Source organism: Macaca mulatta, chromosome 15 (genome assembly GCF_049350105.2).
Source record: "Macaca mulatta isolate MMU2019108-1 chromosome 15, T2T-MMU8v2.0, whole genome shotgun sequence".
Taxonomy (NCBI): domain Eukaryota; kingdom Metazoa; phylum Chordata; class Mammalia; order Primates; family Cercopithecidae; genus Macaca; species Macaca mulatta.
In genome coordinates this window covers 63,985,219-63,999,790 of record NC_133420.1, presented here as the reverse complement: position 1 = coordinate 63,999,790, position 14,572 = coordinate 63,985,219, and the positions used below count along the sequence as shown (strand labels likewise).

Sequence of the window (14,572 nt, the reverse complement as noted above, 5' to 3'; positions counted from 1 at the left end):
TTGTAGGTAGAATCATTTTTATTGGAACATGACCTGTTGGGGCTTACAACTCTGCAGCCCCCATGGGTAGCTGGGGGTGGGGGAAGATAGTATCAAAAAACGATGAAGAGAGCTGATGAGGCTGTGGGGACTGGCTGGAAGCTGCTGGCAGGGTGGAGTGGGCTGGGGCCCTGGCAGGTTCAGATCGAGGTACAGCAGCGTTAATAATACTCTTGGAGCGTTAATACTCTGGGGAGGGGCAGGCACTTGGGGGGCCCTAGGGCATGAAGGCACTTGGGGTTAGGGAGGGGAAAGGGGATGTGCTGCGGGATTGGGCGGGGCCAGGCCCTGGGGTTTGGCAGGCACTTTGGGGAGTGCTGGGGTTGGGCAGATTGGGCCCTGACAGCCCAGAAGGCTTTGGTAGTGGCAGGCAAGAGTCTCTGGGCTGGGTCTGCGTTAAATAGAAGCGGCTTCTCTAGTGCTCATCTCGAAGCTCTGAAGGCAGGAACTTATACTGCTGCTGCCGGATCTGGGCCAGTTTCTTCCGTGCCTCTTCTAGCTCTCGTTCCTTCCGAAGCATCTCTTCCTGTGCTGCGATGATCTGAGGGTGGAGATCAGGGACTTAGTTCAGTGAGGATGTACAGCAGGGGCATAGGGAAGTTGGGACCAGTACAGACAACATGACTGCCCTCCTGACAGCATCCCTCAGTGTCTGGGGTGAAGCTCACCTGGGCAATGCCGCCGACCATCTTCTCTTTCACCACCACTGTCTCATTCTCCTGCTCTTCGAAGGCTGCAGCCTTTTGTGCTGCTTTCACCAGGTTATCTGAGGCTCGCTTCACTGCGTTGCCAGCAGCCTGGGCAGAGAGAAAGTGGCCTAAGTTGAGAACTCAGGTAGGGTCCCAGTTGAGACAGTCCCTCAATTCTCTCATAGAAACATACATCTCGGGAGTGACAGTTTGAAGCAGTATAGCCCAAGGGACAATGGGATGGGTCAGGGTTCTCACCTGAAGTCGTTTCATTGCCTCCGAGTCCTGGTCAGCCTTGACCTTGCAGGCCACAAGGAGCTGGGCTGTGGAGGCAGCTACCTGCTTGGCTGATGAGATGAGCTTCTCCTGGCTAGCGTGGCCTTGCACAGCTGCATTGGCTGCCTCACACAGATTGTTGGTGGCCGCAGCCACCATCCGGGCCTAAAGCAGGGAGAGTTTGCTTAAAAATATGTCCCTTGCCCTGGTCCATCCCCACTCCAGCCTTTTGAAGTCTCTCAAACTGAAAGAGACCTAGCGGGTATTGCACACTTACAGCAGAAATGAGGCCCTGAGACCACTGTCCATCGTCCAGTGCATTGGCTGGAATGGCACCCACCTGCAGGAAGGAGAAGAGCCTGCTTAGACCTCCATTTTCCTCACTTCAAAGACTCGTTGGCTATGGATGTGGGTGTGGACATCAAAGTGCCGACCCGTCCCCATTCTTGTGGGTATTTAAACACTCACCTTCCCTTGGGCCACTAGTTCTCTCTGGGCAGCCGATGCAGCCTTTACCAGTGCACTGGTGGCTGCTGCAATGGACTTGGCAGCTTCTAGTATCTGTTCCTCAAAGTTCAAGGACTCATCTGCCTCCTGCAATAAGCAAAGGTTGCAGAGAGAGATGTAAAGTCAGAGATGGGGCGGAAGGTGGGGACACTCTGCCATGGTGAGGGTGGAAGAGGAAGGGAGCAGGACTGACCTTGGGTTTGGCCCGGGGCTTCAGCTGCTCTAGCTTTTTAGCTGCAGCCTCAATGGCGGCTGCAGCTCCCAGGAGCTCATTCTCAGCAATGACTGTGGGGTCCTCTGGGTCCACCCATTCTGTTCCTAGTGGGATGAGGGAAGAGGAAAGAGGCTGAGGCAGAGTGGAGAGGTCAAAAGCACCAGAGAGCATGGTTAGTATCATCAGGCCCTGGCACCTGTAGGGACTATGGGCAGAGGCTAGCACAGAGCTATCCAGCCAGGAAGCAGAGATCACACCATGATAAGGGTTTTCCATCCATCCCTGTCCCTGGTCACCCCTCACCCTTCATGGCTTCAGCAGCCTGGATGAGCTCAGTGACGGAACCAGCCACACGCTTTGAATGTCCTGTCAACTGCTGCTTCAGTTCTGGGCTTGGCTTCTGCAGGGTCTGGGCAAGAAGCAGGCAGGGGACAAAGAGCATCACATCTTAGGGTCTACCCTGATCTATGAAATAGGGCAGACCCTGGCCCCCTCACCCCTACCCCTAGAGCACTCCACACCACAGCCCTCAAACACCACGCTGCCTATCCAAGCACACATCATGCATCACACCTCACACATGATGGAGACAGTGGGGCTGTGTCACTCACCGGCTGCAAGGAGCAAGGAGAATGATGAGATGAAAAAGATGACGAAGGTAGAGATGGGGGTGATCAGGTGGGAAGGGAGGATAAAAAAGAGGAAGAGGAAGAGGTGACTGGGAGAACCAAAGATGATAAGAAGGATAGGGCCTGGGAGAAAGGGAGACTTGGAAAGGAGAACAGATTTGGGAAACAGAAGGTGGGGTAGGGAGGAGATCTGAGCAAAACAGAGAGCAGGGTGTGAGGCCTGCAGGAAGAGAGGCCTGTGTATTCAGAGAAGCTGGTATGAGGAACAAGCTACGCCCTCCCTTACCAGCAGCACATGGTCCAGCAGTTCCAGGTAGCCATTGGCACACTCCCGGCCATAGTGCAGGGCTCGAAGCCGCACATCAGGGGCCACTTCCGGGTGGTAAGCTGCTTCCTGTCCCCAGAGTAATATGTTAGTTTTAGGATCCCAGATCCCTAGAGTTTCTTTCCCACTATGTTCTGCCCCAAAAGCTGCCTCACAGAAATGCCTCAAGGATTTCTACCTTGCAAGCCCGAAGCATATCTGCAATAGCACGGCGGCTCAGATTGGCTGTGGCAATGACATCTTCTTGGCGACAGGAATTGCCAGCGGCAACGGCCTTGGCTGTTGCCATGGTGATACCCTTGGTCATTCGGATGAAGTCTTCTGGGGTAGAGGTCTTGGCAGGTGGCTCTGGGGAACAGAAAACCTGTGGGGGCAGAAGAAGAAAGATTTTACAGTGGCTGAGACTATGAGACAGTGTAGAACTCTGTGTGCATGTGATTTGGTGCAGACATTCACATATCACAGTGAATGTAACAGAAGGCAGCTGGTTATCATTTCTGACTGAAGCAACTGGGGAGTTTGTTTGTTTGTTTGAAATCACAAAAGTAATTACAAAAGTGGCTTTTGGCTGGGTTTTCATTCCCAAAAGAGAGAGAACCCTTGAAGGGGTGAGAGGCAGAGCTGGGCCGTAAAAGATATACATAAAAGATGATAGGAGGGCATTTTAGGTAAATGGTAGGGCATGAACAACCAAGATGTCAAGTGGGAAAGTATCAAGGAATGTTCTGGGATATAGGGATGGTGAAGAAAAGGTTATTGGGGCCTTGAGTATCACACTGAGGAACCTGGAATTTTACATAATATGTGAAAGTCATAAAATATTTTGATGTATGGGTTCAATCTACAAACATTTATTAAAGATCAGCTAGGTGGCAGATTCTATGCAAGGGGCTAGGGATGCTCCTTGTTCTCACGGAGCTTACATTCTGGTTTTGGACACAGGTAATAAATAAGTAAACAAGCAGTAAAACTGAGGACTGTGATTTGGATTATGAGAGAATTTAAAAAGAGTGCTGTGATGAGAACTATTTCAGATAGGTGGTCAAGGAAGGGCCCTCTGAGGAGGTGACACTGAAGCTGAAGCCTGAGGAACTGGAAGGAGCACAGCGTTTAAAAAGCTGGAGAAAAGTGAGTGGAAGAGCCTGCAACAGGTGAGAGCCTGGCATGTTCTCAGAACTGATAGGGCAGGGGGATGGGGCGCAAAAAGGAGGAAAGTAGGATGAGATTGGAGAAGCAAGCAGGGTCATCACTGATGGGTTTTAAGTAGTGAGGTGACATAATCTAATATATATTTAAGACAGGGTCTTGCTCTGTCACCCAGGCTGGAGTGCCCTGGAGTGATCATAGTTCACTGTAGCCTTGAACCCCTGGGCGTGAGGGATCCTCCTGCCTCCAGACTCATGAGTAGCTGGGACAGTCGTGGGCCACCTTGCCTAGCTAATCTTTAAATTTTTTTGTAGAGACAGTATCTTGCTATGTTGTACAGACTAGTCTTGAACTCACTGAAGTGATCCTACCATCTCAGTCTCCCAAAGCGCTGGGATTTTACAGGCATCAGCCACCATGTCCAGCTCTAATTTATATTTTAAAAACATAATTCTGGCTACTGTGTACAAAGAAGGGGGCAAGTGTTGAAGCATGGTGATTGGATAGAGACTACTGTATAAATCCAATTAAGGACTGATGATGGTTTGGACAGTGTGGTAGTGGTGGGAGATAAAAAGAGAAAATGAGCTGTATTTGGAAGGGGCACTAACAAAACTTAGATGTGGGGAATGAGAGAAAGAGAGAAGTCTAACATATTGAAGCTGGGTTTCTGGCTTTAGGAACCGAGTTACTATAAGGTGCCATTTACTGAGATGGTGGAAGACCAGGAAAGGACCAGGTATGGCAGGCAAAGAGTCAAGAGTTCCAACTTGGACATCTTCAAGTAAAGGTGAAAACAGAACCTTAGAAAGATGAATTTAGAAATCAGAAAGGTGACTAGGGAGAGAGGAGAGTGGCAGGGACCGGAATCAGGGAGACCAGGGAGAAAGCTGGTGCCACAGCCAAAGTGCAGTAGAGTATGGAAGTGTGAACCAGAGTGCGGACAGGGCACCAGGGAGGAAGAATGAAAGAACATGGCAATAGCCTGGATATAGTGGCTAAGATGGTGAAGTCAAAGATGACTGAGGTGGAATCTTCATGAGTGCAAGGGTGTTCCCACCATTAGGAGGACCATGTCATGATTCAGAGGCACTGTGTCTAGGTGGTGATGTCAAACAGGCAGTTGAAAATAACTCAACTCAGAACTGGATGTCTGCTTCTTACAGAATAATAATGAAAGTGGTTAAACTTGCCAAAGAAGACAAGAGAGAAAGAAGGCTATTTGTACAACCCTGGGAAGACCTCTACATTTACTAGGTTAAAGGTGATTCAATGATGTTTGAGAAACAAGAGAAAAGCCAGTATCTAGGCCAAGGGAAAAAAGAACTTCTTTTTTTTTCTTTTTTTGAGATGGAGTCTCGCTCTGTCGCCCAGGCTGGAGTGCAGTGGCGCCATCTTGGCTCACTGATACCTCCGCCTCCTGGGTTCTAGCGATTCTCCTGCCTTAGCCTCCCAAGCAGCTGAGACTACAGGCGCACACCACTATGCCCAGCTAATTTTTGTATTTTTAGTAGAGACGGGGTTTCGCCATGTTGGCCAGGCTGGTCTCGAACTCCTGACCTTGTAATGCACCTGCCTCAACCTCGCAAAGTGCTGGGAATTACAGACATGAGCCACCGTGCCTGGCGGAAGAAAGAATTTCAAAGAGAGGCTTGTTAACAGAGTCAGATGCTTTGGAAATGTTTGAAGAGGATGAAGGCCAAGAAGTGGCCACTGAATGTGGCAATTAAGAGGCCACTAGTGACTGGAGAAAGAGGGAGGGTGGTGAAAAGACAGTTGTCAAATGCTAAAGAATAAACAAGTGGGTAGGGGACAGACATGAGTGTAGCTCACTGGCACAGTGGCTCATGAGTGTAATCCCAGCACTTTGGGAGGCCAAGGTGGGAGGATCACTTGAGGCCAGGAGTTCGAGACCAGCCTGGTCAACATGGTGAAACCCCATCTCTACTAAAAATACAAAAACTAGCCAGCATGGTATGCACCTGTAGTCCCAGTGACTCAGAAAGCTGAGGCATGAGAATTGCTGGAACCTGGGAGGTGGAGGTTGCAGTGAGCTGAGATCACGCCACTGCACTCCAGAAGGAGGGCGTGGGAGACCTGGGGTAGGGAAAGTCACATGGTGATTGAGGAAGATGCCATGTGAAATGGAAAGGTTACCCACACCTGGGAGAAGTGACAAGAGGAGAGGGCTGAGAAGGCTGGAGGAGGATGGCTACAGAGCGAGACCCTTCTCAAAAAAAAAAAAAAAAGTCTGGCGATAGATGAGAGGGAAGACTGTGTGTGACTCCGTCTGTGAGTATATGTGTGGCACAGGTTCACAGGCTTTCAGGATCCCTCTCTCTGACCCTAGTCCCTGATGCCCCAGACTCTCACTCACCGCCAGTTCCTGCCGTATGTGTTCGGTGGTTGCCTCCAGGGCCCGAGTGCCTTTGGTGGCCTCATCTTCCACGGCTTTTACTGTCTTAAGCAATGATGTCACATTGGTCACCATCACCTGGAGGTATCAGAGGAGTGTAGAGGAATGATTTTAAGGAACAGGGGGAAGTACATTAATCCAGTGCCCCTCCTGATGTTGCTCTCATTCTCTCCAACCTTGGCAGAGTTCTTTAGCTGCCACACAGCAGGGTCATCTCCAACTTTGCCAGCTGCAGCCTTCGTTGCACTGATGAGGTCTCCCAGGGCCTTGGCTACATCTTTCACTGCGTTGATTAGTACCACCTGTATGGGAGAGGGTTGGCTCTGGTCTATGGGAGGAAGAAGCGGGACAGGAAGTGGTTCCAGCTGGAATTAGGGGCATCAGGTTGCTACCTGGGTCTCAGGGTCCTCAGCTCCCAGGCTGGCTGCACCCAGCTTGACCACATCAGTGAGGCGGGTGATGGTCGCCACGGAGGACTGGGCAGCCTGCGCCAACTTCTCCTGGCTCCCGGCTGCGTTTTGCACCAGGACCTTGGTGTCCTCCACCAGCACCTTCGCAGTCTTCAGGATGCCCTCCCTGAAGGAGGGCCCAGCTTAGTCAGATCTCCCCTACCCACTCTAACCTGTCCAAGGTGCCTGGTCCAGGTCTTCCCTATTCCAGCAAATGATATCCTGCCTCTTCCAGCCCCATGCCCTGACCTGTCTGCCTCCCTTAGGCCCAGGTCCTGTCTTACCGGTGGTCAGCGAAAGTTTCAGTACCCTCGCGATTGAGCGTGCCAGCAGTGGCGAACATGATGGTGGTGTCGAGGTCAGCAATGATACCAGACACAGCGCTGGCCGCTGTGATGCAGGCCTGGGTGCCACGATTCCCAGCCTGGAGCGCAGCTAGGACGTGAGAGACCTGGGGTAGGGAAAGTCACGTGGTGACTGTGGAAGGTGCCATGTGAAATGGAAAGGTTGCCCATGCCTGGGAGAAGTGACAAGAGGAGAGGGCTGAGAGGGCTGGAGGAGGATGGCAAAGGCTACAGAGTTTGGAGGCAGTCCCACCATCTGCAGGGATGAGCATTGTCACCTTCTCAGAAACTCTCCGGGCACATTCTATGAGCTCCTTCTTGGTGTAGGCATCACTGGGGCTGCACTGCAGGGCGCCTGCCTTGGTGACCAGAGCGGCACAGCCATGGCCCAGCTCCTGTACCCGGTGTTTGATATGGGAACCTATCTGTGAGCCGAGGGAAAGAGAGAGAGATTTTACAAGGGGCACTCAGGGTACCACTGTGCTTGGAAAAGTCACTAAGGACATAGAAAAAACATGCATCGTAGATTAAAGCAGCAGAGAGAGAAAGTTCCCAGCACAAGGACGTTTCTGGTTTCATGTCCTTTAGACAGGAGGTAACCTCCTACACATGGAAAATAGTAGCATGCAGGCACTAAGTGGTGAGGATTGTGTTAAGCACAGTGGGGAGGAGGGGAGGAGCACTTTATGCTTGAGTGTTAGAATCAGAGGGCCATGGATTACCATGTGGCCTGTATGGGGTTATGGAGGGTTTTGAGGATGGGGATTACATGTGTCCTACTAAGATCCAATTACTTGGTTTCTTGGAAAGCTAGAGGCTTAGGTAAGGAAGAGCTTCATGGCCTTGCAGCAAGAAAGAACAAGAACATGGACTGGCAGCACAGCACAGAAGCAGCCGTAGGCCCAGATGAGGGTCAGCAGAAGCCAAAGAGGCAGGTCCAGGAAGGCTCCAGATTCTGAGCTGTCTCCTTTGTACCCGTGACTGAAGAAGGCTTTGATCCTCTGTCCCTACCCAGAGCCTCACTAGTGTTCAGCAGAGTGGCCCTGAGGCTGTTCCCCTTTCTATGAAAGACCAGAGAGGGTGGGGGTGGGACAGCCCTAGACGCTGACACATCAGGAACAAGGGGCAGGGGGCAGGGCAGAGCTGCCTCCACGTTTACCTCTTCATTTTCAGCAGCCACCGCTGCAGGCTTGGCCTCCGAGGCCAGACGGCCATAGTCACTGGTCAGCTGGTTAGCAAGAGGGCCCAGCTCCTCTGGGCTGCTGTTTGACTTGGTAACCTGGTGATAATGGAAGGAGTGAAGTTATATCCAAAGTCAGCTCTCCGAGGGCAGTCCTCTGGCACTCGCCCAAACTCACCATCTCCTGAACGGTCACTGCAATGGCCTTGGCTGTCCGCACCATAGTTGTTTGGTAATCCACGAAGGAACCTTCTGGTTCACCCATTGGTCCTTCATCTAGCTGAAGGGGGAGGACAGGGACAGGGAAAGACTGTTAAGGTCTCTGCCACTGTGCTTGGAGGCTCTGGCCCAGGGTAGCCTCAGTGTCTACAGGCACCCCAAGACTCTAACCTGGTTGATGGCCTGGGTGATGGAGTCCACCATGCCACCCACGACCCCGGCAGCACTGGCTGCCTCGTTGAGAGTTGTTGTCAGGTCCTCTACGGCCTCTGTCATCATCTGCACAGCCTCCTCCAGGGCTTCCTGGGTGTGAGCTGCTTGCTGTGGGGAGAGAAGAAGAGCTCTGTTGTTCCTGTTTCTCCAGCCTCTTGCTAGTAACAGCTCCTCCCTCCCAACCCTCAATACCTTTGGGTTACCACCAGCCTCCTTGGCAGTGTATAGCAACTGCAGGGCAGATTCTGCCAATGTTTTAGTCTGGTCCAGGAGCGCCATCTGCTGCGGGTGGCTCAGGGTCTTGGAGGCAGCACCCACTGCAGCCAGGGTGAGCGGCTCAAAGTACTGGGCCATCTGGGACACCTGAGGCAAGGGGTTGGACTAGGGGTCAGGTCCCCTCTTTCTCACCCTACTCCCTGGGATTTCCCATGAGTCTCCATAGGTACCTTGTGTCCCAGCTGGGAGGCTTCAGCCCGGGCAGCATTGGCCAGTGGCTCAATGAGATGGGAGATCTCTTGTACTGCAGTGAGCATCTGAGTGTGCAAGGCCTGGGGAGGAAGTGGACTTTAGCCCTGATCGTGACCTGCAATAGGACCCTCTGGCTACACAGGACTGCTCTTCCTTTCATACTGAATACCCTAACCCTCCTTGGCACATCCTAGCCCTTTGATGTCCCTAAGAAGCCACTCCATGATCCCCCAGCTTCTTTGAGTATGACATTTCTCTTCCTAGACACATCTTTCCAGATAACCCTCTCCCCCTCACCTCTTGAGAGATTCCCTCACGGGGAGCAAGCTGCTGGCTGACTGCAGCGAGGGAAGCCTGGTCTAGGTCCCGTAGACAACTGTTCAGACCTGCAATGGCCGCTTCACACTCCAGCTGCCCTGGAGCCTTGTCCCTGCAGACACATCAGGGGCTCCAACACCAAGAACATCCCCTAGTGCAAGGCCAGCCTATCCTTCCCCTATATCCTCCCAACACCATCCCATCTAATTGCACTTAAGTGCCCATCCTCCATTCTGCCACAATGTGTGCCCCCCAGCCACACTGGTTCTCCACCCCTCAGTACCTCATGCTTGTAATTAGCTTCTTGATGGAGTCTGAGACAGTACGGGAGTGGCCGGCCAGCACTGACCAGCTCGGGGGGTCCCGGGGATTGACTGCGAGGGCCCGGGCTGTCTGGATGAGTCCCCCAGCACTCTCTAACATTGTCTTGGCAGATATCACAATGGGCTCCATGGCAGCCCGACCCTGGGGAGAGGGGAGGCAGGAAGGTAAGTCTCAGGATTCCCTGGAAGATGAGGTGATAAGCTGGCCTGTCAGGTCCCCCTTCACATCGCCTCACCTCAGGGCTGATCTGGGCAGGAATGCTGGAGAACTCAGGGTTGGACGCAAAGGCACTCAGATTGTCCACAGCCTCCAGCAGAGGGGCTGTTGCTGCTCGGCACTGGGCACGGTTCTCCTCTGTGAAGGCCCCATCTAGCGCCTAGAAGTGACAGAGAGGCTCTCAGGACTTGGGATGCAGGCATAGGGGGTATAGGAAGTGAAGTCCAGGTCTCCTTCCCAGGACTTAAAGGATTTGGGGAGAGGCTAGGGGGTCAGTCTGGATAGAAAGAGTTTGGGCTCAGGCAGAAGGGATTTGGTAGAAGGCCTCAGAGAATAACTGGGGGACTCGGGAGAGAAGATCGGACAGGTCAGGGAGAGGCTGGGAATTCAAGCACTGGGAACCTTGATGGTCTTGACAAGATTAGCTGTGCTGTTGGCCACCTCCTTGGCTGACTGTACAAACTGGCGCTTGGCAGTAGGATTGGCGGTACGGGCAGAAGCCAGGCGACAGCTGTTACACAGTGCAGAGGTGTGTTTGGCCACAATGGTGGCTGCGGAGAGCACCTGAGGAGACACGTGGAAGAGCCACAATGAGGGCAGGAAGGAGGTGTACATACCCAAGGAGGAGCCATTTTAGGGTCAGAGGATGGAGAGCAATACCCTGGGGAGTCAAAACAGGAAAAACAGAGTCACCTGAAAAGTCAAGATCTAGGAGACAGAGACACCCAAAGATGAACTGGGCATGGGAGAGGAAAGACATACTAACGGAGAAGCCATAAGAGGGCTGGTGGGAGAGTAAGCTCGAACATCTACAGAGAAGTTGTGAATTTAGCAGTAACTGAAAAATGATGAGACCCATGGCAGAAAAAGATAGTTACTCAAAGAGAAGCCATGTGTGCAAGGTCAGAGATGGGTCCCTGCCTTCTTTCCCACATGCCTCACCTCCCTCTACTCCACGGGGTTGGTCTGCCCTTTCCCAGACTTGCCTGTGGTCCCTATTCCCTTGAGTTACCTGGGCCTGGGTACAGCCAGGCTCTCCCAAACTGTGGCAGGCCATCTGAATTGCCTGGTTTGCACGGGCAAACTGTGTGGGCTCCACCAGCCCTTGCTGTCCAGCTTGACTATTGGGGTCAGAGACACCAACCAGATATGCAGCCTAGGAAGAGAAAAGGGGGTTGGGGTGAGGAATAAAGATTGCAGGTGGGAAATGAATAGTGATAGCAGGGACAAAAGAGAGCAGAGGTAAGTTTAGAGAACAGGGCTTATTTTTCAGAGTTCTCCATGAGTGGAGATACATTAGCAAACTATGGTTATACTGTAAAGAAGAAAAAAAATACTCTCCTGTTTCATTAAGTATATTCAAGCATTTCAGAAGATTAAAAAAGTTAATCAAAAGGAAAACTATATAACAAGGGTTTTTATCAAATCTCTATTTAGATATGTTTGTGTATGCTGGGTCTTTGAGTAAAAGGTATGGCTTACTTTAAGTAGCAGTAAAAAATTTAAGAGTGAAATACAAATATACACCTTCGTGCACACAAGCAAAGCCTCTTTTAAAGACAGTTCAAAACTGATGAAGATTATTAGGCTAATTCACATTTACAGCACCTCCATGCAGCAGGTATTTTTGGAAAGGGAAGGGAGGGATTAAAAAGCCGTTTTTATGATGGAAACAACATCCTAATGTTTGATTCATACTTCAATCAATACACATTAGCTTTGCTTTTTCCTCTATGCATTTTCACAAGTTGGGGGAAAAAACAAACAAACAAACAACAAAGAGGTTTAGTGAAACCCCCTCTTACTAAAAATACAAAAATTAGGCGGGTGTGGTGGTGCACACCTGTAGTCCCAACTACTTGGGAGGCTGAGGTAGGAGAATCTCTTGAACCCGGGAGGCGGAGGTTGCAGTGAGCCGAGATTGTGCCTCTGCACTCCAGCCTGGCGACAGAGTGAGACTCCATCTCAAAAAGCAAACAAACAAAAACAAACAAACAAAAAACCAAAAAAAAAAAAACAAAAAAAAACTCAAGCCACTTAGAGCAAGGGACCCATTCTGACAGGGCACAGGGAGGTGGTGGAGATGGAGGGCTAGGATGGTAGGCTTTCAGGGAAAACAGTCTGAGGCGAACTCTCATGCCAGTTTGTTTTAAGGATTCATATACTAAAGCAAAATACTTTAGAGTTAATAGGTAGTTTTATACTTGATAATGTGGAAAAAGGCAAAGTTAAGTGATGACTCAAGTAACTAGAAATTTTGTCACTAGTACTATTTTAAGAAAGTAGTCATTACAGCCGGGCACGGTGGCTCACGCCTGTAATCCCAGCACTTTGGGAGACCGAGGCGGGCAGATCATGAGGTCAGGAGATCGAAACCATCCTGGCTGACATGGTGAAACCCCGTCTCTACTAAAAAAAAAAATACAAAAAATTAGCCAGGCGTGGTGGCAAGTGCCTGTAGTCCCAGCTACTTAGGAAGCTGGGGCAGGAGAATGGCATGAACCTGGGAGGCAGAGCTTGCAGTGGGCGGAGATCACGGCCACTGCACTCCAGCCTGGGCAACAGAGCGAGACTCCATCTCAAAAAAAAAAAAAAAAAGTAGTAATTAGATGAAAAAATGGTTTGTATAAGCTAATTAGTATATTTTGAGAAAGCCAGCTGGAAAAGGCCTCATGGTTGGGCAGTGTAATCCTAACCAAAGTACCAGGGTTCAGGAATTACAGCAATCAGAACTGTTGATGTTCAGTAATTGCTGACAAGTGTCTCCACTTCAGAAGGACAACCCAGATACCACAGAGCTGGCTTTGCAAACATAAACTTCTTGATTTATCTACAGATATGTCAGGCTGAGAGGAGACAGGGTAAAGAAAGTAGGGGCCATTCAAGGAACCCATCTCAGGAAAATAACCTGTGCAGCTGCCTCTGTGAAGCCACAAAGTGCCTTTGAGGCTGTGGAAATGGCCTCTCCAAACTCTGGCAGATTTCCATTCTTGGCATTTTGGGAGATGCCAGTCATAGCCTCGCCCAGCACCTGAGGAACAGAGGACATCAGGGGAGTCACAGCGTGTTCTCAGAACCCCAGGGCAGCATCTGGTTAGCTCCATCCTACTGCCCTCTCTCCTCCGAGTTCCTGGCTGTGCTGACCTTTGAGTTCTCCATTACACTGTCCAGGCAACCAAAGTAGGACATGTCATTGATGGGCTGGACTGGGTTCTCCAGGAGTTCCCGGACTGTCTGTGTAGGGGAAGGGCAAAGTGAGATCCAAGACACCTCCCTCAGACCCAAAACCAGAACACTTCCCTCAACCTCAATGCCATCAGCCTGCCATGTGCCTACCTCCAATTCCCGCAGGGCATTATCACACTCCTTCTGGCCGGGTGCCTGCTGGGTGCACATAGTGATGAGCTGATTGATACTGTCAGTTACTGCCCTGGGAGGGACAGAAAGTTGAGTGAATACGTGAATAGGTCATCATTTCTGGGTCCTATATAAGTATTTATCTTTTGCCTATAGCCACTCTTAAGCCAGGAAGCTCTCATGAACTGCCTGCTTCCCAGTCTCTCTCACACAGTCCAGGGCTGGGCATGTCAGTAACTATTTACCTGGCAGCTGCAGCCAGCTGACTCTTGAGGTTAGGGGCAGCAGGGTCCGTGGACAGGGCCTTGGCAGCCAGAAGAAGTTTGCTTGAAGACATGGAGATGCCCTTCAAGTTGGACACAACTTGGGCTCGGTCCTCCTGGCTCTGTTGAAGTTGACAAGGTCAATGCATTGTCCTGTCCTTTCTTATCTGTCTCTAAAAGGGATCTTCTTTCCCAGACACTCAAGTAGTGCTAGAGACTGGGGAGGGAAGGGAGCCAGGAGCAAGTCAGGACTGGTCACCCAACTGCCTCCTATCTAACCCTTAGTGGGAACCATTCAACCAGACCCTCTGCCTCTTCATACCGGAGCCTGGCCTGCCATCTCCACACCCGCTTCCAGGAAGGTGCTGAAGTCCTGTCCAAATCGGCCTGAGGCTCGAGCCAGGTCCTGAGGGGTTCCCCGAGAGGCCTGCACCAGTTCTGTGGCTGCCTGATTCAGCCCAGCAGCCGCTTCATTCAACCGGCTCTGAGCTTCTTGAAATGTCCCAGTGCTAGGAGGAAGCTGCAGGGTGAGAGGGGAAGTCAGAGAGAAGAATGGGGAATGATGCAGGGAGAAGTTTCGTAAAGGAGGGCTGAAAAGGTGGGCACATAGCCTGGGAGTAATGACAGGGGACAGATCTGGGAAGTCAGGGTCAAAGGACAACCGAGAGGGAAGAAGGAGAGGCCTGGCATTCTTTGACTCGTACGTTCCCCCACCCCCTACTGTCCTCCTACCGAGTCACTCAGGAGTCGCTTGCTGGCATCTCCAACTGCCCTCAGGGCATTATCCACATCGCGCTGGCCAGGTAGGCAGCTGACACAGCGGTTCAGAGCCTGGGTCACTGCTTTAGCCACCTGGGGTGAGAAAGGAGACAGGGTTACCCAAGTGAAAAAAATTTGAGTGATCGCCTCCATTCATGCGACCTGGGAGATGACTAGCTCTACTGCCTCTGAAAGTGAAAAAAGCATTGTAGGTGAACAGG

At 51.2% G+C, this 14,572-nt stretch overlaps 1 protein-coding gene across 3 annotated transcripts in view; it reads right to left on the bottom strand.

Annotated features, from left to right (window-relative positions):
- Positions 1–14,572, bottom strand: part of TLN1 (talin 1) — a 34,862-nt gene continuing 20,290 nt past the window's right edge. For all 3 annotated transcript variants that reach the window (XM_077965731.1, XM_015117466.3, XM_077965732.1), the window contains 30 exons: positions 14,325–14,444; positions 13,915–14,112; positions 13,575–13,714; positions 13,309–13,402; positions 13,117–13,206; positions 12,881–13,003; positions 10,985–11,128; positions 10,375–10,536; positions 9,992–10,132; positions 9,716–9,897; positions 9,412–9,544; positions 9,093–9,194; positions 8,839–9,009; positions 8,605–8,754; positions 8,393–8,494; positions 8,194–8,313; positions 7,313–7,459; positions 6,975–7,141; positions 6,634–6,817; positions 6,418–6,543; positions 6,203–6,319; positions 2,858–3,043; positions 2,641–2,748; positions 2,029–2,134; positions 1,705–1,829; positions 1,473–1,598; positions 1,282–1,344; positions 987–1,169; positions 708–836; positions 1–580 (listed from right to left, as the gene is read on the bottom strand). In XM_077965731.1, coding sequence (XP_077821857.1) covers positions 455–580; positions 708–836; positions 987–1,169; positions 1,282–1,344; positions 1,473–1,598; positions 1,705–1,829; positions 2,029–2,134; positions 2,641–2,748; positions 2,858–3,043; positions 6,203–6,319; positions 6,418–6,543; positions 6,634–6,817; positions 6,975–7,141; positions 7,313–7,459; positions 8,194–8,313; positions 8,393–8,494; positions 8,605–8,754; positions 8,839–9,009; positions 9,093–9,194; positions 9,412–9,544; positions 9,716–9,897; positions 9,992–10,132; positions 10,375–10,536; positions 10,985–11,128; positions 12,881–13,003; positions 13,117–13,206; positions 13,309–13,402; positions 13,575–13,714; positions 13,915–14,112; positions 14,325–14,444 — 4,065 coding nt within the window. In that variant the 3' untranslated portion in view covers positions 1–454. The remainder of the gene's footprint in view (positions 581–707; positions 837–986; positions 1,170–1,281; positions 1,345–1,472; positions 1,599–1,704; positions 1,830–2,028; positions 2,135–2,640; positions 2,749–2,857; positions 3,044–6,202; positions 6,320–6,417; positions 6,544–6,633; positions 6,818–6,974; positions 7,142–7,312; positions 7,460–8,193; positions 8,314–8,392; positions 8,495–8,604; positions 8,755–8,838; positions 9,010–9,092; positions 9,195–9,411; positions 9,545–9,715; positions 9,898–9,991; positions 10,133–10,374; positions 10,537–10,984; positions 11,129–12,880; positions 13,004–13,116; positions 13,207–13,308; positions 13,403–13,574; positions 13,715–13,914; positions 14,113–14,324; positions 14,445–14,572) is intronic.